The following is a 22,545-nucleotide window of genomic DNA, read 5'->3' as shown; positions in this document are numbered from 1 at the left end:
TGAGAATGTAAACTGTAATTAAGGTGGAATGTTTATCTCTTGTTAGCCTGTAGCTTTGATAGTTAATAGTGAAGTATCTCTTTGAAGATATGCTCTATTAGAACATACTGAAAACACTGTTGAACCTCGGATGGACAGCTTGGGTGTGCTTTCCTTACTGGAGTAAGAAGAGGGAGGCGGCTTCCTGCTCTCACCTAACTCCTAGTGCTTGCTCGGTGCTGTTGGTATTATCCATTTTCTCATTCCATCTTGACAAGAATTTTCATGTAGTCTCATTTCTTTAATGTGAGGTAGATTGATGCTTTGAGAAGGTCCAGTGACCAGCCCAAGGTCAGGCAGAGACTGCGAGGCAGTTAAAATGACTGGTTGACGTTCAAGGTGCCTGATGGACTTTCTGCCCAGTAAACGGTCTTGGAGGAGAGGAGGTGGCAGAGCAGCTCCCCTTATCCAGTTTTACTGACTAATCATGTCTGCTTCCAGATCTTTAGACCTCATACTTAGTTGTTCATTGCTTAAGTTGGCCTTCTGTTATCTAATCAGAGGAGTAGGCTCTTTCCTTAGAAGAGCCCTTTGTAAAGTAGTTGGTAATTGCTGAGACACTATTGTTTTTGAGAACCTTTCTTGCTGATTACTGAAGTGTCTGTGCTTATTGAAGAAACTTTGGAAAATGAAAAAGCATAAAGAGAAATAATAATATTCACTGTGTATGCTTTATATAGATTACCTCATTAAATCCACTCTTGTGAAGGAAATGGTTTCTATTGTATGGGCATAGTAAATGATATTTGAGGGATTACTCTTAAAAGTAATCAGCAAGGGGGAGGGAACCAAAGGAGAAGAGGGTGGGGAAACTGTGGTTGGTATGTAAAATGAACAAAATAAAATTACTAAAAACAAAAAGAGTAATCAGCAAGAAAGTGGTTGAGCTGGAGTTTGAACCCTGGCATTCTAACCAGACCCCATCCTTACAACCTATATTGGTAACTTTTATTTCACCAGATAATTTACAATTACACACACACTTTTTTAATAATTACATATTTGAGCTCATATCATATATTCAATTTTATATCTTTATAATTCTCTTAGTATAAGATCATCTTAATTTTATTATTAAAAATTTGACTTTAGACACAGTTTTAATAGTTTCAGGCTATTCTGTCTTACAGGTATGTTATATGTTGCTTAAAAATTGAGTACCAGGGGCCAGGGAGATGATGCAGCATGTAAAGGTACTTACTTGCTGCCAAGCCTGACAGGTTAGATCCCTGATACTCACATAGGAGACATACATACCATGGACTAAACTTCTGAAACTGTAAGCAAGCTCCCAATTAATGCTTTCTTTTGTAAGAGTTGGTCATGGTGTCTCTTCACAGCAAGAGAACAGGGACTAAGACAGCTTGTGATTCAGTATACTAGAAGGGTTACAAACTTATGGAATTGGAGCATTTGAAGGAACCTTTAAGGGTCATCTACTAATGAAAGAAATAAGTGCCCAACCCAGTAGCACCCTCATATCCATCGTGTGTTGGGGCAGGGTTTTTGGTTGTCTGAACTGCTAGGAAGTTATACCAGCATTTAGGGGGGAAGTGATAGAAAAGCTTAATATGTCAAATGTGTGGCACAGCAAATTATCCTGTCCCTAAAGCCAGGAACTTCCCAATGGGAGTCACCGAGAGCATTTATTTCCTTTTGTTTTGTAAATGTGGAAGAGGCCCAGGGTTGGCTGTATGTTCCTGTAGTTGACTGATGGCAAAGCTGCATTTGGGACAAAAGTATTTCCCACTCCGTCTAGTTTTTACCTTGTGCTTTTTGGCCTGGCCTTCTTCTGTTGAGCTGTTTAAGCAGCAAATGACTCATCAGAGAAGCTTAGTGTAATCATTCCCTTTTCCCTTCAGTCTGAAAAGTTGTAATAAGATCATGCATAATAAAAACAGATTACCCTTTGACTCTCTGTCTTATATCTGCTTTGATTCTTTGTGATCAAAATGACTAAGATGTTAAGTGTTTGATAGCCATCTTTTTAAGGTAAGCTCTGAGAGCTAATAGGATGTTTATAGCAGAAGATAACGCTGAGGGATTTGGGTTCTTGAGTTTCAATCTTTCTGTCAAATCGTCAAAACTTCATTTTATATATATGGGTAGAGGCACACACATATCTATATTTATACACATGCATATTCCCCCCCCTCCCCCAGGGCAGTGATGAGGATCAAACTTAGGGCTTTGTAGATACACACTTTCTTCTACTGAGCTAAATTCTCCTCCCTCTTTACTGTATTTTGAAGTAGAGTGTGATTCTGTGTCAAGACTGTTACTAAGATAGAGGAAAAGATTTGTCTTTGTATTTCTCATGGCAGCCCTCTGTTTCTGAAAGGGTGCCTCAGGTAGCCCAGGCTGGCCTTGAATTTGTTATGTAGCCATGAATGACCTTGATCAGGAGTGTCACCTACCGTCAATTACCTCCTGCTGTTTACTCCCATGTGCTGATTACAGGTGTGTGCCACCACGCCTGGCTTTTAGTACTATTTTAAGACTTTATAGAGAAAATGTGTTAGGCTGCAGAGCTAGCTCAGTCATTCCTGGCCTGGAAATAGTAACCAAGTAGAGAAGTACAAGCATGAGGCCTGAGTTAGATTCCCCAACCTGTGTAACAGAACTGGGCATGGTGGTGCCAGCTTGTATTCTGAGTGCTAGAGATGTGGAGATGGGTAGATCTCTGGAGCTGACTGGCCCGCCATTCAAGTCTACTTGGTGAGTCTTGGCTTGTGAGAGACTGTCTCAATAAAAAGTTAGTGGAAAAACAGTACCCAGTGTTGTCCTACCACATACATGCAGACATGAATAAGCACTGTGTTATATATTACAACCAATATTGATAATTTTTATTTTCATACTTTCTTTTGCATTTTAATACTTAGAAAATCAGCATGCACTGCCGGGTGGTGGTACATGCCTTTAATTCCAGCACTGGGAGGCAGAGGCAGGCGGATCTCTGAGTTTGAGGCCAGCCTGGTCTACAAAGTGAGTTCCAGGACAGCTAGGACTGTTACACAGAGAAACCCTATCTCAAAAAAATAAATTAAAAAAAAAGAAAAAAAAGAAAAGAAAATCAGCATGCATCTTACAGTTGATGGCTAGTGATAGTTTGATAGTTTAATTAATTGGCAGTGATTTTTCTCTCTTAATATTGTTCTGACACTATCTGGTTAACTGCAGTGTTCTTCTGACACTGGACTCACCAGGGTTAATGCTGACTTGAGAAATTAAAGACTTGGTTCATGTTTGGTAGGCAGTGAAGGAGTCAAAATATGTGAATCTCTTAAATTAAAATTTACTGACATTAAAACATTTTGTCCAATTTTACATTTTAAAAAAGCCTTTTCACAGTAAAAAGTCAGCTTGTATTTTGGCTCAGAGTATCTCTGATTTTTTTCTGTGGAAGGAATAAAAATTATATTTAAGAAAAAGAAGGAGGAGGAGAACTGGGGAGATGGTTCAGTGGATGCTGCCAGCTGATTCCCAGGACCCATGTAGTAGAAGGAGAGAACTGACTCCTGCAAGTTGTCCTCTGACCTCCACATGTGTACCGTGTGTGTACCTGCATCCCCACCCCATGCACAGGCACAAACTAAAAAAATGTAATAAAAACTAAAAAAAAAAAAAAAAAAAGGTGCGGTTGGTCAAGCAAGAATGCCCTTATTTGGGGACATGTATAGGATCAAGATACATTCTATACATGTATGAAATTGTAAAAGAATAAATGAAACACACACACACAGACACACAAATGCACACAAAAAGAATGATCTTATTTCAGAATGGAGCAGCTCTTCTGGGGTCCCCAGTCCACCTGCACTTCCGAATAACTTCATATAAATTGGAAGTTCCCATGAGCTGCTCAAGTTCAGTAGTTTTCTGGAAGACTCAGTGGAAGTGGGGAAAGCACAGTAGGCAGGATTGTAGTTTGGATCTAAAGGGTGCAAATCAGAACTGCAGCTGAAGAGAATCAGGGCAAGGTCTGGGAGGATCCCCATTCTAGGCTTCTGTGCCTTGGGTCTGTGGACTATCAAGCCTGTTTCCCTCCAACCACATTGAAGTGTTTTACTACCTAGGAAGCTTTACCAAGCTTCTACAGAAACCTGCTGGGGCTTTGTACAAAAGAGTTGACTGAATCAGTGTCTACAGCCCCTTTGGTTTACCAATCCGGATCAGGTTGGCCTAGAATACCAACTCTTTAATTACATGACTGGTTGTTCTGGTGACAGGGTCACTTTCTTTCTTAGCATAAATTCAGGGGTTACCTAAGTGGTCTATCAATAACTAAGACCCTCCTTGGAATCTGCTTCCTAGGAACCAGGAACAAGGTCTTTGTTACACAACTGTGGTGCATTAAAAAATAATATATCTTTTAAGGGGTGGTATAGTAGATGTAATAAAACACAGGCATTTAAAAATAACCTTTTAGGGACCATGGAGTGAATTGACATATGAAGTGTTATTTGAGTTATCTTTTGCATAAATTATTTTAGCAAATTATCAGCAAATAATTAGCAGAAATCGTATAGTTTTCCTTAAAAAAAAGATTGGTTTTGTAATGAAATAGACACAGTTCAAAAGGGCTGTTCTTGTTGTGACACTTTGAACCTCATTTTTCTTCTTTTTGAAATAGGCATAGCTTTGTAATACTTTGTGTGATACCAGAGATACCTTCAAGCATAGCATGAGGTAGAAATTATCCTTTTTATTACGATTGGAATTATTCTCTTTAGTGTCAATTGGCATTTGCCGATTTTATCATCAAAAGTGACTGGGGACTGAATTGTAATCTGGATTCAGTGTACAGAACAGCACTGTACTTTGCCAAGGTCTTCAGTGATGTGTTACTTCTTAAGTGAGATGTTCATAGTGTGTGCTTTTGCTTTCCACTATTAACGAGAACTTGGTACTTGTTTGCTGTTTTAGAAACAGGTTTTCACTGTGTAGTCCAGGCTTGCTTGGAACCTCTGATCCTCTTGCCTCTACTGGATTGTAGGGATTGTGCTGGGATTGTAGATGGGATTACAGTTTGTAACACCCTGTCTGGGTAGAGCTCATTTTGGGTGGGGGAAGGAGTGGTGCTGGGGATTGAACCCAGGGCCTTACTCCTACTAGGCAAGTACTCTACCACTGAGCCACATTTTTAACCCCTAACTAGAACTCTGAGGAAATCTACATGCTGAAAATTACCCTTCACTTACATAAGTCTTAGCTGGAGCACTGTTTAGAATGACTAGATACAGAAACACTGTTGGCTGAGGGAACAGTCTGCCATCATGGCTTCCCTGTTGCCTTGCTGGCTGGTGTGGGGAGAACTGAAAACTCATGCATGTTCAGATTTCCAGGGTCAGTTGTCTGGCTGTCGCTTCAGAGGAATAATAGACGGGGTTCAAATGCTGATTGTAACTTTCTGTGACAATTCACCTCCTCTATTTTGCAGCATGTCATTTCTCTTTGATTTGTGAAAGATTTAACAAATAGCTAGTTACCAGCCTGTTAAACTTTTGAAACTTTGGAACAAAAAAACTGAGCTGTAAGCATATTATCTCCTTTCTTTCCCCCATATTCTCTACTCTTTAAAGTACATGAGCCTAATGAGTAAATGGGATTAGTCTTCCACTTTACTCAGTCTTTCATGTCCTATGATACTATTTATTTACTAATTTGTTAGATTAATGAGAGCACATGTGGAGGGTCTCTTAATTTTTTCATGTAACCTAGGAAAATGCTTTTGTTAGGTGGGAATCATATATAAAGAGGGTTTTCCAAATCTGCAAAGCTTTTATTTGGGCTGGTAATTTGATCATGCAAAATACATCAGAACTGGGATGTTTCCACTTCACTCTCTTTTCTAGAGAAAAATAGGAAAATTGAGCAAGTGAGAGTTAGCTTTAAAGTATAGTTATGGGAGTCAGCAAGATGGCTCAGTGGTAAAGGCACTTACTCCACAAGCCTGACAACCTACATTTGATTCCTGAATCCAGTGGTGGAAGGAGAGAAGCAGACCCTTGAAACTATCCTCTGACCTACATAGGTACCCCCTCCAAAAAAATGAAATGAATTAATTATGAATATGAGATCATCCTGTGGAATTTTGCTATTGAAATACAATGAACTCTAAGTTCTGGAGGGAGTAGAGTCAAGGGGGAATTTGCGTTATATTTGGAAGATGTCTTAGCTTAGATATTTCAAGTTTAAGTTGTAAGAGAATGATACTGGTCATATGGCCCACGTTGATTTCTACAGGTGCCTCTTATGCCTGTGACAAGTGATGATAGTCTCATTATCGAGCATCTTGGTGTATTAAGATTCTTCATGATATTTGGACCAGATCTACCAATGTGAGTTCTCACTGTGCCTGGTCTTATTTAGAGGGACTGATCCTTTTGACAAGATTTTATAAGTTCTCCTTAAACGCTTTAAATTACATTTATTCATTATGTGTACTGTGTATGCTCACACTTTCTTACACCATAGTACACATGTGTAGATCAGAGGACAACTTCAGGAGTTAATTCTCTCCATCTTTGGGTCCTGGCAAGTGCCTTTAGCTGTTGAGCCATGCTGCTGACCCTATAAATTCTTCTTAAACTTGTCTTTATCTTTCTGATCTCTGGAATTAGTTGTCTAGCCAGTCTAACCAAATCAGTGAGCTCTGGGCTCAGTGAGAGGTGGAGTCTCAAAAAAAAAAAAAAAGAAAGAAAGAAACAAAAAAAAAAAGGTACTTTGAAAGTAAGGGGGAAATGTGTAGGGAGGGAAACAGCACCCAATGTTGACCTTTGTCTGGCTTCTGCACATGCATATGCAACGCCCCCCCCCCCCCCTTTTTGAGACATAGTTTTTCTGTATAGCCCTGGAACTCAGAGATCTTCCTGCCTCCACCTCTGGAGTGCTGGGATTAAAGGCATGTGCCACTATGCCCAGCTAAAATCCTTCTTTTAAAGAAAAATTCTGTGTTAGGTTGGAGAAATACCTTCTATTGTCTCAAATCGTGGTGAGTTTTGATTTTCTTTGGCTAAGGATTAACTGATACTTTTACTCTAAAAAGCTTCTTTTCTGTTCAGTTCAGTCAGGCATAGTGGCCTACACTTAAAATCCCAGGAGTTGGGAGGTGTAGACAGCAGGACCACTGTAAATTTGAGGTGAATCTGGGTTACAGAGTGAGTACCAGGCCAGCCAGTACTACATGGCAAGGCCATATCTCAGAAAACTACACTATCAAAATGAGTAATAATGTAAAAGCTCAATTCTTCTGTGTCTTTGTGGGCTATAGGCTGTATCTCCCCTGACCCCTTTTCTTAGTAGTGGTAGTAGTAGTAGTAGTAGTAGTAGTAGTAGTAGTAGTAGTAGTAGTAGTTTATTCTGAGTTTATCTTACAGTTTCTGGAAACCAGAGGATCATATTGAGCTGGCCATGGTAGCACATGTTTAGAATCCCAGTACAACTGTCAGGAGTTCTAGGTTAGCATGGGTTATAACAGCAAACACAACAAAAAACTAAGCTGAGCAGGAGAAAGGCAAGGCCAGGTGTTGGTTTATTTTTGGTGTGCTTTCTACAGCAATTTAGATTCTTCTCTGGTTCTTATTTTGATGCAGGTGTTTGCATGCAACTTTTGTAGTAATTACTGTTTTCATTACAGTTTTTACTTAAATCTTGTTGCCTCAGCATTTTATAGTTATTCAAATATAAAAGACTGACCTTCATGTCTTTTGTCTCTACAGAGAAGTATATTATATTTCTTCTTTATTTGTTGTTATTTTTAGTTTTATTTTATTTTATTACTTTTTGAGTCAAAGTTTCACTTTGTAGCCCTGGCTGTCCTGGAACTTGTTATGTAGACCAGGCTAGCCTGAACTTAGAGATCTGCCTGCCTCTGCCTCCTGAGAGCTGGGACTAAAAGTGTACACCACTATACCTGGCCCTTTTAGTTAGGGTTTCTATTGCTGTGAAGAGACATCATGACCACATTAACTCTTATAAAGGAAAGCATTTAATTGGGACTGGCTTACAGTAGAGAGGTTATTGTCATCATGGTGGGGAGGCTGGTGGCATGCAGGCAGACATGCATGGTTCTGGAGAGGTAGCTGAGAGTTCTACATCTGGATGCGTAGGCAGCAGGAAGAATAAGTGAGCCAATGGGCTTGGCTTGAACTTCCTAAACCTTAAAGCCCACCTCCAGTGACACTTCCTCCTACAAGGCTACACCTACTCCCAACAAGAGCACACCTCCTGATAGTGCCACTCCCTGTGAGCCTATGGGGCCGTTTTCATTCAAACCACCATGCCGGCTTTCTTACCTTTTTCTGATCAGTGTAATTCCTAAATGCTCTTTACGACCTTTTGAAGGTATATAGACTTTGATGTAGTGCTTGTTGATTTTTTTTTCAAGTAGAAGAGATGCTCTATTTTTAATCTATTTAAAATGTAATGCCAATCTTAATTTTTTTTTTACATTTATTTGTGTGCCAGCGTGTGTGTGTGTGTGTGTGTGTGTGTGTGTGTGTGTGTGTGTGTGTGTGTATTGTGGACACATGTTTGCCATTATGGGCATGTGAAGGTCAGAGGACAACTTGTGGGAGTTGATTCTCTCCTTCCACCCTGTGGGTCCCAGGGATCACACTCAGGTGATCAGGCTTGGTGGTGGGGACCTTGTCTTTACCTATTGAACTATCTAACTGACCTCAGTCCTAAATTATTTTTGAACTACAGTTGTCAGTATGTTAGGGGACACATTACATGCAAGATATTTTGTTAATAAGCACTTTACATGTTATATAGTCCTTGTTGTAAGAAAGGTAGTCTTAGTAGCAATCTTATGAATTTGATTTTCATTCTCATTATACCAGTAAGGAATTTAATATAGGAAGATTAAATAAGCAGTGATAAGCAGAACTGAGTCTCCAGCCCAGGAATTCTGACTTTTCGAGCCTGTGTCTTTAGCTACTGTATCTATTACTATTTGCTTTTTTGATAAAAAGAATGATCAGATCTGTCTGCTACTGAGACTGCTGAAACCCTTTCAGTCCACATAGACAGTGGTCATTTTTTTTCTTCTGTATTTCCAAAGTATCTTAAATCTGCTTTAAAATGCAAAATCACTACGAGCCTTAGCTTTTAATTTGGACATTTGTAGTAAAATGGTTTGGGGGGGGTTATTACACCATTCATTCCTAGCTATTTGGAAAATACCTTCTGTAAAGCCAGTGGAGACATATGGTACCTAGAGCAGAGTAGGCAATGCAGTCTCCATCTGCGTTTTTTGAAAGCAGTTATGGCCGAGTAGAGCTCTTTATGTTACATATTTTGTTGTCGTTGTTCTCACTTTAAGTTTAGAGTAGAAGTTCAGAGGACCCCAGGAACCCTGAGTCAGGGTCTATAGCTCAGCTGACCTTGAACTCTTAATCCTCCTGCCTCACCACAGTGCTGGGATTTTGAGGCATGTACCAGCAGACTTGCTTCTGAGATTCTCTAAAGAGGTTTGTGAGGTTGAAACACTCTGTATCACAGTGTTTATTGTCTTTTCCTTTGCAGTGCCTTGTGAAGAGGCAGTGGTGCTGTCTCAACAGACTGACCATAGAAGGAGATGGGAAAGTTCAGTTGTTTCTGTGAAACTCTCTGTTAAGGAATTTTAAAAAATGACCATCCGGGCATGTTGGCATATGTCTGTAATCCCAGCACTTGAGAGGCAAAGGCAGGAGGATCAGGAGTTTAAAGTCATCCTCAGCTACATTCTGAATTCTAGGCCAGCCTGGCCTACATGAGACCCTTTCTCAAAAAAACAAAAGAAAAGTTCACAAAAACGAAAAGCAATGATTGTCACTCTGCTAAACTTTATTTTTTGAAATCATATTTTAAGTAATGTATGTTATTATATAATGGCTGTAATAATTGTTTTATGATAAATCTTTGGAAATTCTTAATTTTAATTCTTAATTCAGTAATAACAGTAAATGCAGTTTGTAAACAGAAGCTTTTTTTTTTTTTTTTGGTTCTCACAATGTAAAAAGGAATCTTGAGACTAATTATGCTGAAAACTACTTGTTTAGATTAGTTGTATGATATTAAAGCAGATCTTGGGTGAGGTAGATGGCCCACTAGGCAAGCGTGCTTACTCTACAACTTGAAGATCTGAGCTTGAATTCCCCCACCCACATGAAAAGCTGGGTATGGAGCTACTTCCTGGAGCCCCAGCATTAGAAGGTGGAAGCAGGTGGGTCCAAAGCGCTTGCTGACCAGCCAGCCCAGCCCAGAGACAAGTCAGTGAGAGGCTGTCTCCGAGGAATAGGTGGAGATCAATAGAGGAAGATACTTGACATCCTCCACTGGTGTCTGTGTGCACTTGCACACTCTTGTGCCTGCACACACACAGTCTTGCTTGAGCTAGGAGTAAAAATCAAGAAGAAATCAAGAACTGAGGAAAAGAAATACATTTGTAGTACTTATCATGTGTTATGTTTTGAATTGTGTAAGCAGGAGACTGGAGCCCACTGAACGGCCTCTGCAGATTGTTTACGATTACTTATCCAGGCTGGGATTTGAAGATCCTGTCCGCATACAAGAGGAGGCTACGAACCCTGACCTCAGCTGCATGATTCGATTTTATGGTGGTAAGGATTTATCAGTAGCTTTGTGAGTATGTTAACTAATTTAAATTGATTATTTGTATCTTTACCTTCTGTTTGCTGGAAGTATTTGATATCAAAAGTTATTTTTAAGTCAGTTAAATGTAGCTAGAAACAAATACAACAAAAAATCAGAGAGTAAGGGAAGATTTTTAAAAATTAGCAAAATTCATTGAGCGGCGGTGGTGCATGCCTTTAGTACCAGCACTTGAGAGGCAGAGGTAGGTGGATCTCTGTGAATTTGAGGCCAGCCTGGTTTACAGAGTGAGTTCCAGGACAGCCAAGCCTGTTACACAGAGAAATCCTATCTTGAAAAACAAAAACAACAATAACAACAAAAAAAAGCAAACTATTTGTAAACATATCTTCCCTTTAAATGTTTATTCTTTTTTTTTTTTCAGGCTTACTGCAACTATTTTTATACCATTGCCAGGTTCTGCTTTATTTACATTTTAAAGATTTATTTCTGTATGTGTATGTGTACATGTCTGTGGTGCCCTTAGCGATTAGGAAAGGTGTTGGATAGGCAGTTTCGTTTTTTACAAACTAAAGTGGTGTAAATTCTTCTCAGTTAATTGAAAAAGAAGTATTCACAGAGTAGGGAAGCAATAGATACAGGTACATATTCTTGAGAGATGTGAGAGTGAGTGTGAGTGTGAGTGTGAGAGGGAGTGTGAGAGGGAGTGAGTATGAGGGTGAGTGAGAGAGTGAATGCCAGAAGAGGGAAATGCAAGTAAGATCCTTTGGTGGCTTGTGGAGGGAGAATAGTTGACAGTTTGAAGTCAAACCTGAGACAAAGTAGGACCAGTTTGAGGAATTGAACCACTTATTGCTATAAAACTCACTTTTGAAGACCCAAACTGAGCGCTGGAGAAATGGCGGGCGCAGAAGTTAAGAGCATGTGCTGCTTTCACAGAGGACCTGGCTTTGGTTTGCAGCACACATATGCAGTGGGTCACAACCAACCCTGGCTAACTCCGTCTCTGGGGAATCTGTCACCCTCTCTGGCTTCTTTGGGCATGGTACTCGAATGCACATACCCAGATACATATAAGGAAATTAATAAAGCAAATATTAAGAACCATGAGTTGAAATGACAGCATGCCCCTTAATTTTCTGTGATTGAATTCTTCATGCAGTCAGGGTTTTTATTCCAGAATGAAAGCTGAGCCTTAAAATGCCTTGGGATTTCTTTCTTTCTTTTTTTATTTTTTAAATTTATTCTTTGTGTCTTTCACGTTATGCCTCCCAATCCCACCTATCTCCCGCCCCACCCCAACATAAAACAACAACAACAAAAAATTGAGTAAAAAAGAGGAAACAAAAAAGGAAGATAAAAAGGGAAGAAGGGGAAAATCTCCTCATAGACGCTGCAGTGTGACACAGTGAGTCACGCAGTAAACCCTTTATCCATATATCTTTACATGCAGGCATTTATTGAAAAGAATCATTGGTCTGGGGCTGGAGAGATGGCTCAAGAGGTTAAGAGCACTTCCAGAGGTCCTGAGTTCAATTCCCAGCAACCACATGGTAGTTCCCAACCATCTGTAATGAGATCTGGTGCCCTCTTCTGGCATTCACGCATACATACAGGCAGAACACTGTATACATAATGAATGAATGAATGAATGAATGAATGAATGAATGAATAAATAAATAAATAAATCTTTTTTCTTTTTTTAAAAAAAGAGGGCTGGAGAGATGGCTCAGAGGTTAAAAGCACTGGCTGTTCTTCCACAGGTCCTGAGTTCAATTCCCAGTAACCACATGGTTGCTCACAACCATCTATAATGAGATCTGGTGCCCTCTTCTGTCATGCAGGTATACATGCAGGCAGAATGTTGTATACATAATAAATAAATAATTTAAAAAAAAGAATCATTGTTCTGGTTCGAAGCCCCTGGTCTCTGCTGCACCATCGATGCTGGGCCCTCACTGGGGCTCTTCCTGGACATCCTGTTGCTTCTCAGTGTTGTGGAGATCCTGCAGCTCTGGGTCCTTAGAACTGACACCTCCCAACCCCTGTGCTCAAGCAGATCACAGATGGGGTGGATGTTGGGGTGGGCCAACACATAACCCTGGGACTGGGTAGTTGCAGGGTTGGTCAGTTTGCCAGCTGTCCCCTGTCTTCGCCACCAGGGTGGGCTTTCCAGCGTTGCCCTGACTAGTTCACCCCTTGCAGTGATGAGCAAAGGGCGGGACCAATTCCCAGCTTTCATGTTCTCCCACACCTACGTCTTCAGGGCCAGCTCTACTGTGTTGCCCAGTGAGGAGTAGGGGCCACTCTCAGGAGTGCTGCCGCTGATGAGAGACAGGGACAGCTCTCCCACTCTTAGGACCCCAAGGCCAGCTCTTCCACCTGCCTCAGGCATTGATAGGGGGTTCTCTCCCCTACCCATGCCACCTCAAGACAGGTGAGTAATGGGGACAGCTCTCCCACTCTTGGGACCTCTGGGCCAGTTCTCCCACTTGCCTCAGGCGTTGATGTGGGGGAGGGGCATCTTTCCCTAACCCATTCTGTGTCAAGGCAGATGAGTAATGGGGACAGTTCTCCCATGCTTGCAACTTCGGGCCTGGCTCATTCACAATCCAGGGTCAGCTCTAGTGTGCTGCCTAGGTGAGGTGCAGGGCCTACTCTCCTGAGTGCTGCAGGTGGCGAGGGGCGAGGAAAGGAGGAGATTGTTCCCTCACCTGAGCCACATGGCAGATGAGAGAGAGGGGTGTGGCCTGCTCTCCCATTCTCATGCCCTCAGGGCCAGTTTGCCTATGCACCTGTCAACAGGGTCAGCTCTGTTGTGCAGCCTGGGAGGGGTGTAGGACCCTCTCTCCTAAGTGCTTCAGCTAGTGAGGGGTAGGACCAACTCTGTACAGCCATATCCTCTCTGCCTTTGGTGGGATCAGGAGTCACGGACATCACTAGAGACCACAGCTGTATCAAGAGCCTGAACCCAGACATGACCCTCAGCAGAAGCCCAGGCCCAGACGTCACCATGGCCCTGAGCCTGCTCAGCCTGCTCCTCACCTCTTTCGCCTCTTCAGATATGCCTCTCTCATATCACTCCATACATTTGCTCACCACAGTAGTTCCTGTTTGGCTGGCTACAAGGTGCTGGGTGGGCCAGTGTTTTCTTCTTGGAGTCTGGTGCAGACCTCCCTATGCCCACATGTGAGTTTCCTTGTCCATCCTAGAGTGTCATGGCCCTGGGCAGGACCATACTTCCTCATCACAAAGAGATCATAAGAGTGCCCAACTGCTGATGCCTGGTGCTGGTTGGGCTCCTGGTTGGTGGAGGTATTGCTGGAGACTTATCACAAGCCTGGGCTGTGATCCCTTGAGTTCTGCCAGCCCCAGCCACATGGCTTGTGGTGGGGCTGTTGCTGGAGTCCTTTCATGAGCCCGGGCTACAATCCATTGAGTTCCACCAGCCCCAGAATTTCTTTTACATCCAAGGATAGAGCACAGTTGTTGGCTCTGATATCACCAATTTTCTACCGCCACTTGATAAATTATAGTATGACCATATGAAGTCTTTTTTTTTTTTTTTTCATATGAAGTCTTTAAGAGAATAGTTCTAGTATAAACAAGAGTAAGTTTTTGTTTGATACTGTTTGGTGGTAGTTGTGTCAGGTGCTAGATGGGGAACCTTAAAAGTTAGTTCTATGAGTTTAGATAAGCTAGTATAATTTAAGTGAGAAAATTATGTTCACTAAAGGGAATTTTAAAAGTAATTATTTTGCAAAATAGACAGTATATGCATCTGGTGCCCAGATCAAAAGGTAACAAGCAGATAGGTAGCGGGGAAGGTAGGTGGAGGTAGATAGGTAGGTGAATTATCTTTGGCTCTGTAACACATTGCCTCAAAACATAGTAATGTCAAATGTATAGTTTGTAGTTTCTCTGGGTTGGAAGTATAGGAGCAGTTTTAGCTGGATGGCTCAGGTTTGAGGCTCATAAGATGGTCATCTGGGGCTTGTTTCACTTTTTTTTTAAACTTATTTTTATTTTACATGTATGTACATGTCCCATCTGCAGGCCTGGCACCTTTGGAGTCTATTAGAGGGAGTTGGATCCCCTGGAACTGTAGTTACAGATGATTGTGAGTTGTCTGAACGCAAGTTGAGTTGCCTCTCCAACCCAATTCACTTACAATTTTTGTATTACATTTATGTATATGAATATTTATGTTTGTGCATGTGTGCCTGAGTGTACACATGCAAGTATGCATGGTGTTCATGGGGAGGTCAAAGGGCAAGTTGTGAGAGTCAGTTCTTTCCTTCCACCATGTAGGTCGTGGGAATTCAACTCCGGTTGCCAGGCTTGGACGCAGACAGCTCTACCCTCAGCGCTGTCTCCCCAGCCTTGAGGATTCACTTTTTACTGTGGCTTACAGGCTGTTGGTTAGAGCTTTGGTTCCTTACTGACCATTGCTTGGTAGGACAGTTTAGTTCCTTGTTATGTAGACTTTCATGGACTGCTTAATTGTGTCTGCAATATGGCAGCTAGTTTTACCCAAGGATGAAACATGACTCCCACCTACACCATGTACACACGTATGCAGGCTACAGTATCTTTTTTGACAAGTTAACATTGACCATTTTCTGTTTATTGAGACTGGAGAGATGACTCATCTGTTAAGAATGTATACTGCTCTTCTAGAGGATACAAGTTCGGTTCCCATTAGCCATGTCAGGTAAATCAAAAAACCACCTGTAACTCCAGCTGCAGAGTATCAGACACACTCTCCTCTGGCCTCTGGGCACCTGTACTCACTTGCACATACACACAGACATACAAATAATTTAAAAAAGAGAGAGAGAAATGGGGGCTGGAGAGGTGGCTCAGGGGTTAAAAGCACTGGTCACTCTTCCAAAGGACCCAGGTTCAATTCCCAGCACCCACATGGCAGTTCACAACTGTCTGTAACTCTAGCTCTAGGGGATTCAACACTCACACAGACATACATGCAGACAGAACACCAATACACATAAAATAAAAATAAATAAATGATTAAAAAAAAAGAAATGAAATCTTAAAAAAAAAAGCAAAACAATCAAAACTGAATCATTAACCACAGCCTGTATTACAGAAGGGGAAGGAAATTAGGTTCTACCTTTGAAGGAAAAAGTGTCAGAGAAAGTGGGACTTATCTTAGACTATCAATAAAGAAATATTTCCTTCTTTTCTCAGTTCCTGAATCCAGAGACAGTCACAGTTAACAGAAGGAAAGGAACTGCTTTAAGTATTGTCTGTGAGCAAAGTGCTGAGGAATCAGCTTAAACTATTTCATGTGTGAATATGTTGATTGAGTCAGCCTACATAGAATACAGTCATTGAGGCCAAGGTCAAACTAGTTAGCCTTCTTGTGTTCCCTAGCTACAAAAGATAGCCAGTCCAAAGGCTGTGGGAAAGAGTTGGGGATGTAGCTCAGTGGTAGAGTGCTTGTCTAGCTTGTGTGAAGCCCTGGGTTTTATTCCCAGTACTGTGGGAATAGGGTGTGGCAGCCTGGGGAATAAAGACATTTTTCATCACTGAAGTTGAGTGACTGGCATGATCCGCCATGAGGATTTGAAGTACATTAATTTATCCCTCTATTTATATGAGAAGAAATGGAATCTCAAGGATGTGATTTGCTAGAGAAGTTATAGTTGTAGATGAACAGCTCCGGATGCCTCTTTCTTCATCATGGCATCTGCCTACATTGTTTAAAATGCTTCTGTGCAAAGACATAAATGCAAATGAGAAGGCATACACAAGAATCCTGATGAGTTACTGTTCTTTGAAAAGATACCTGTCAGAAGGCAATCAGGATGACAGTGACCCTGCTGCCACTTTGAAACTTTGACTTAAGGAAGGAGAAGTTTGCTTTGGCTCATGGTTTGAGGGCAGGCCGTGGCAGCAGGAGTGGGAGGTGACCGGTTATAGGGCCTCCACAGTCAGGAAGCAGAGAGGATGCTGCTGCTCAGCTCTCTGTGACCCTAGTCCATGGGCTGGGCTACCTACTTTCAGGGTAAGTCTTAACTCTTCCATTGACCCTTTCTGGGAATCCCTTCATAGACACAGTCAGAGGTATGTTTCTATGGTGATCCCAGTTAGGTTGACAGTTAACTATCACAGATCTCATAGTATGCTTCCATTAAAAGTTCAAAAACAAGCTGGGCAGGGTGGCATATACTTATACTTCCAGCACTTGGTAGTAGAAGCAGGAGGATCAGGAGTTGAAGGGCATTCTTGGCTACATCTCAAGTTCAAAAGCGGCCTATGTACATGTGACCCTGTATCAAAAAACAAAACAAACAAAACAAAACAAACAAAACCCAACTACAACAGCAAAAAAAAAAAAAAACAAAAAACCAGACACCCAAAAGTTCAAACACATAAATCTCAGCCATATTGTTTGGAGGTGTGCGGCAGTAGTTTATATATCTTAAGTTGTGAGTAACAGAGTTGTAGATTGCATATGATGATTCCCAGCCTGTCTCATTTATTGTGCATATGTGACCATATATTCCTCATGAGAGCAAGTGGAATTCATGAGTGCCACTTCTGTCTTGTTCTGTTCCTCAGTGCTGTTTTCCTCACTGAGGGCTAGGATGACAATTGTCAGAACAGTATTTGAAGTCTGATGTCAGAAGTGGCAGGTTCACCGTCATCCTAACTTCCTGAATAACACTATTGATCTCTGGCTACCCAGAATGCCCACCTGAGCAGAGTTAGATGTTATGTTTGAGCCATTCTATCCTGTTTGTTACAGTAGTTTAATCTCTATTTATGTAGGATGTATGCATTATAAATGACAAAAACCTATAAAGAACTAGTTGATGACCGTTAGAGAAAGGAGAGAGGCTGACTTCTAGAGTGTAGGAGGAAAACATTAGTCATAAGAGTAGAACTTTTGAGTCATTACAGGCATACATTTTGAAATTTGACCAAATGTTCCTAAATTACACAAATATGTGTTACCAGCAAGCACTTTGTTTAGTAGAGATTGAGAGTTTTTCTACATCTTTTTCAATATCAAGGAACGTTGTTAAAAATTAATCTTTTCCCCAAATTGCAAAAAACATACTGCTTCAGGTTAATTTGCACATCTGAAACTTGTTTGTTAAAATATAGGCATGCTGGGGCTGGAGAGCTGGCTCAGTAGTTAAGAGTGGGTACTGCTCTTGTAGAGGACCTGAGTTCCAGCATCTGCTCTGGCTCACAGCTGCCTCTCACCTCAGTTCTGGGGAGAGCTGATGCCTCTAGCCTCTGGAGCCATGTTTGTTCATGTGCGTGCACATGCACACACACACACAGTTTAAAAAAGAAAAAACTAAAAAATGTAGACGTACTCTCTAGGAAAACAGCCCACTGCAGTAATATATTACTTTTGTGTTCCCTATTTTCTTACTCTTTTTTTTTTTTTTTTTTTTTTTTTTTTGGTTTTTCGAGACAGGATTTCTCTGTGTAGCTTTGTGCCTTTCCTGGAACTCGCTTTGGAGACCAGGCTGGCCTCGAACTCACAAAGATCCGCCTGGCTCTGCCTCCCGGGTGCTGGGATTAAAGGCGTGCGCCACCACTGCCCGGCTATTTTCTTACTCTTATTTTATATGCATATTGTTTCTTTGTAATTACTGTGTTCATATTTTACCTTTCAGAAAATCTTGTCTAATTACACAAATAAAATACAAATATGTCATCTGTATTTAATTTTTTACATTTACTTCCCAAGCTCATTAACTGCTTTATCAATAGTCCCTATTGTCAGTTTAGTTATGTATCTCTTCATTTTAAGTGTTGGTAAACACCTAGTTGGGTACGTGTAGCAGGTAGTAGAAGCTTAGGAAATGTAGATCTCAGAGGATCAGACTCCCTGAGGACTGGGGATTAGAATGTAGGCAGAGAGATGGGCTTACAGTAGGAGAAGTGGCCACCCAGTAAGTCCAGTGTTAACAATTTTTTTGAGTAATGTAATTTTGAGTCTTTGGAGTATCTGACCCATTTCTTCATATTACTTATGCAGAAATGCTTGAGTAGGTGGACAGAATGGTGCCTGAGGCATGTGGTTAATCAGGTGGTTATCCCTGGAGAGCTCTGTTTACTGTTTGTACCACCTCTTATTTCTGCTGCTTCCCTCAGTTACTTATTTTTATTTTATTTTGATTGATTGATTATGTTTTCCATAGCACAAATCTGGAGGTTGGAGGACAACTTGTGGGAGTTGGTTCTGTCCTTTCATTGTGGGTTTTGGGGGGGTTGAAGTTAGGCACTCTTGCCAGCTAAGCCATCTTACCAGGCTGTTAACCCCCATCATTTCTGTATTTGGTACTTGTCTCTGTCAGTGCCTTTACAAAAAGCTCTTCTGTCTCCGTGTTTATTTTTCCTCACTGTATCTCAGTCATATGAACATGATGGAAAGGAGGGTGCTTGAACAAGTAGAAGCCGGTGCATGCTCTGCTTCTACCTCCATGATGGGAGCAGCAGTCAATTGAAGTACCACCCATAAGCTTTTCCTTGCAAGGGCCAGAGAGGTGGAAGATTGTATACAGAATTAGATAACTCTTTTATATGTTACTTTCTTCATTCTAAAATAGATTGATATCAATAATGAGTATCATTTATTCCATTTTATATTCCCATTATGCCATTATGCTTAGTACTTTCTGCTATTTTACTTTTTTTTTTTTTTTTACAAGAATACCCTGGAGGGTAGATTAATAAAATCTAAGACAGTACAGGCTAATAGAATCTAAGTTTTGTGAGGAAAGTAAGCTCAGTGGGCCAGATAATTGAAGGGGGTGGCATCACTTACATTCAGGCCCCAGTGTGTCTGAACCCAAAGTCCATGATCTAGACTCCTTGCCATGTGAAAGGTGGCTGAAAGGTGGAGAAGGGTTAACAGTGACATCCAAGGTAAAGTCTTAGGATTAGACCAAAATTCACAAATATTCCCACTGTATAAGTGCAGTGGTGGGTGTTATTTTAGAACTGAGATTTTGTAAAACCCATATTGCTTCATTCCTCATGTCTATAAATAGGGCTACTGAATGTTGGCCCATGCATTTTCTTTTCTCTTCCAGTGTTATGTTACTTTAATAGTACATTCTGAAGTACTGTTTTCTTTTCAGAAAAACCATGCCAGATGGATCATCTGGATCGAATCCTACTGTCTGGCATTTATAATGTACGCAAAGGAAAAACCCAGCTGCACAAATGGGCTGAACGCCTAGTTGTTCTCTGTGGTACCTGCCTTATTGTTTCCTCAGTGAAGGATTGTCAAACTGGAAAGATGCACATTTTGCCTCTGGTTGGGGGAAAGGTAAGATTTACAAGTATTAACTTGGTCAGTAAGAAGTGTTAACGGTGGCTTGTTAAGGTCCAGTTGGTAAAGGAGGAACTGGAAGACTTCAGTTTGATCCTCAGAACCCTTGTTTAAAAAACAAATGAGCAAACAATAACAACCACAACAATAAAACTGAGTGTGAGTGTGCATGCCTGTAATCTCAGTTCTGAGGAAACAATGACAGGTAGATTCCTGGGGCTTGTTGCCCTGCAACAGGCTAGCCCAGTTGTAAATTTCCAGATCCATCAGAGACCCTGTTTCAACAGCAAGGTGGACTGCTCTGAAGGAATGACTCCCCAGGTGGTTCTCTGGCCTCCACATGCATACATGTGCATGCATACATGAATACACACACACACACACACACACACACACACACACACACACACACACATGACTAGGGCTATAGCTCAGTGATACAATGCTTGCCTAAAAGAAAATACCCTTCCTAATTTCCATAGAAGCCAATAAGAACATCAGGAAAGATTGTATCAGAGACTCTTGGGAGGATCCAGGACTCTCCATCCCCAGTTGTTGTACAACTGTCTACTTCCAGTAGGAAATAGGTGTTATTGCTGATAACACCAAGATATTACCAGGATGCTATGTGGAGGTTGACTGTGGGAACTGGAATTAGCTGCCAACGTCCTTTACCAAGATAGATTCTTTCAAGTTTCTTCTTTTTGAAACATAGAGCTGGGTGGTCGTAAGCCTCAATTCAGCAGCCAGGGAAGCGTGACATATCTGTTTCTGTCTTGAAAAGTTCATTTGCTAGTTAGACAAACAGAGTGACAGGTGACCATAGATAGATTAGTATTTATAGGAAGCTAGATAAAATTTTTTGTTTGTTTCTTTTGAAGCTTGACTAGCATAACCAGTGTAAACTGAAGAGATTCACTGACAAAATGACCTTAGACAGTCATACTTGGGAATACACAATTGGTCTAGATACAGGACAATATAGATATAATAGTGTATTAAAAAGACAGATAACACAGGCTGGAGAGATGTCTCAGAAGGCAGAAGTGCTTGTTGTCAAGTTCCAGAAAACACCAAGAAATTTTATGTTAATGATGATATCCACAAATTCAATAATCAAAAAAAACAAAACAAAACAAAAAAACAACCCCACATGGCAGCTCACATCCATCTGTAACTTCGGTTCCAGGGAGTTCCATGCTCTCTTCTGGTCTGTGTGGGCCTAGTGCATGTGCAGACACACAGAGACACACAATACGCATCAATAAATATGAAAACTAAAATCTAAAAAAAATTTTACAATTGAATACTTTACAAAGTTTAGACAATCATTCATAGTCAAATACTGAGAAAGTCTTGTGAGTTACTCATAAGAAATAGAAATTAAAATCAACATTTCTATATGATTATGTTAATTTAGTATTATGTAAATTGACATTGCAGTTTTACATATGTGCAACTTTGGAAATTATTAACTATTAACGGTGAGATGTTCCTTTTATCATTTTGTAGTAGGGTTTATTGTTACAAAGTTTTTCCCATTAGTCTTTATTTATTTATTTGTTTGTTTGAGACAGAGTCTCACTATATATTCCTGGCAGGCTTGGAACTCCTAAAGATCTGCCCTCCTCTGCCTCCCAGTGCTGGGATTAAAGGTGTTTGTCACCATACCTGGCAAGTCTTTTTTTTAAAGGGTGAGTTGTACAGAGGTATGATTTTTTTTATTTTATTTATTTTATTTTATTTTTTGAAGTTGAGGACTGAACCCAGGGCCTTGCGCTTGCTATGCAAGCGCTCTACCACTGAGCTAAATCCCCAACCCCGTATAGAGGTATAATTTAATATGTCTAAAATTCACTTAATTTAAATTATTTTTCCCTTTCATTTTTGTTTTTTGTGGATGAGTGTTTTGTCTGTCTGTCTGTCTGTATATACACCACATGTGTACTTGGTGTCCTTCAAGGCCAGAGAAGCCATCAGATCTCGTGGGACTGGAGTTACAGATGGCTGTGAACCACCCAACATGTGTGTTAGGATCAGAACTCTTACTCTGTGCATCAGCAGCAAGTGCTCTTAATCACTGAGTCATCTCTCTAGTTCTCCACAGTAAAATATTGAAAAGGTTATTCTTGAATATTGTCTGTTCATTTCAGTGAAATTCTTTGTTTTGACACCAACTTCTATAGTTGCACTGATTCCCTACCAATGAACAGTGATTATGTTGTGAATACCACAATTGAATGTTACCAAATTTTTAATTTTAGTGACTCTTTACAGCGTGCTTCTTTTTTGCTTAAAGTATTTTATGTTTCTGCCACCTGGTTCTATCTTTAGTAAGCACTAGAATGTATTGATTTGCAAGTATAACTTGTAAATTTGTAGCTGGTTTGCCAAGATTCAGAAGCAGTGCCATCCAAAATGAGATGCCAAAGATAGAAGTGGTTCCGTGGTGATGGGAAGAGAGTATATCTTTAGCAAATCTGTGTAAGCTGAGTTGTTGCAGTTTAGGGAACAGTAGCCCAGACTGACCTGGAATTCTCTCTCCTTCTTCGTCTGCCCCCTGGGTGCTGGGATTACAG

General features: G+C 40.8%; 1 protein-coding gene across 1 annotated transcript in view; it reads left to right on the top strand.

Moving 5' to 3' along the window:
- Positions 1 to 22,545, top strand: part of Phlpp2 (PH domain and leucine rich repeat protein phosphatase 2) — a 75,925-nt gene that overhangs the window by 11,997 nt on the left and 41,383 nt on the right. The window contains exons 3-4 of the mRNA XM_059264012.1: positions 10,516 to 10,649; positions 19,773 to 19,963. Of these exons, the coding sequence (XP_059119995.1) occupies positions 10,516 to 10,649; positions 19,773 to 19,963 (325 nt within the window). The remainder of the gene's footprint in view (positions 1 to 10,515; positions 10,650 to 19,772; positions 19,964 to 22,545) is intronic.

This window comes from Peromyscus eremicus, chromosome 5, assembly GCF_949786415.1.
Source record: "Peromyscus eremicus chromosome 5, PerEre_H2_v1, whole genome shotgun sequence".
NCBI lineage: Eukaryota > Metazoa > Chordata > Mammalia > Rodentia > Cricetidae > Peromyscus > Peromyscus eremicus.
The sequence above is the reverse complement of the archived record's forward strand: the minus strand, read 5'-3'. Positions and strand labels throughout refer to the sequence as shown.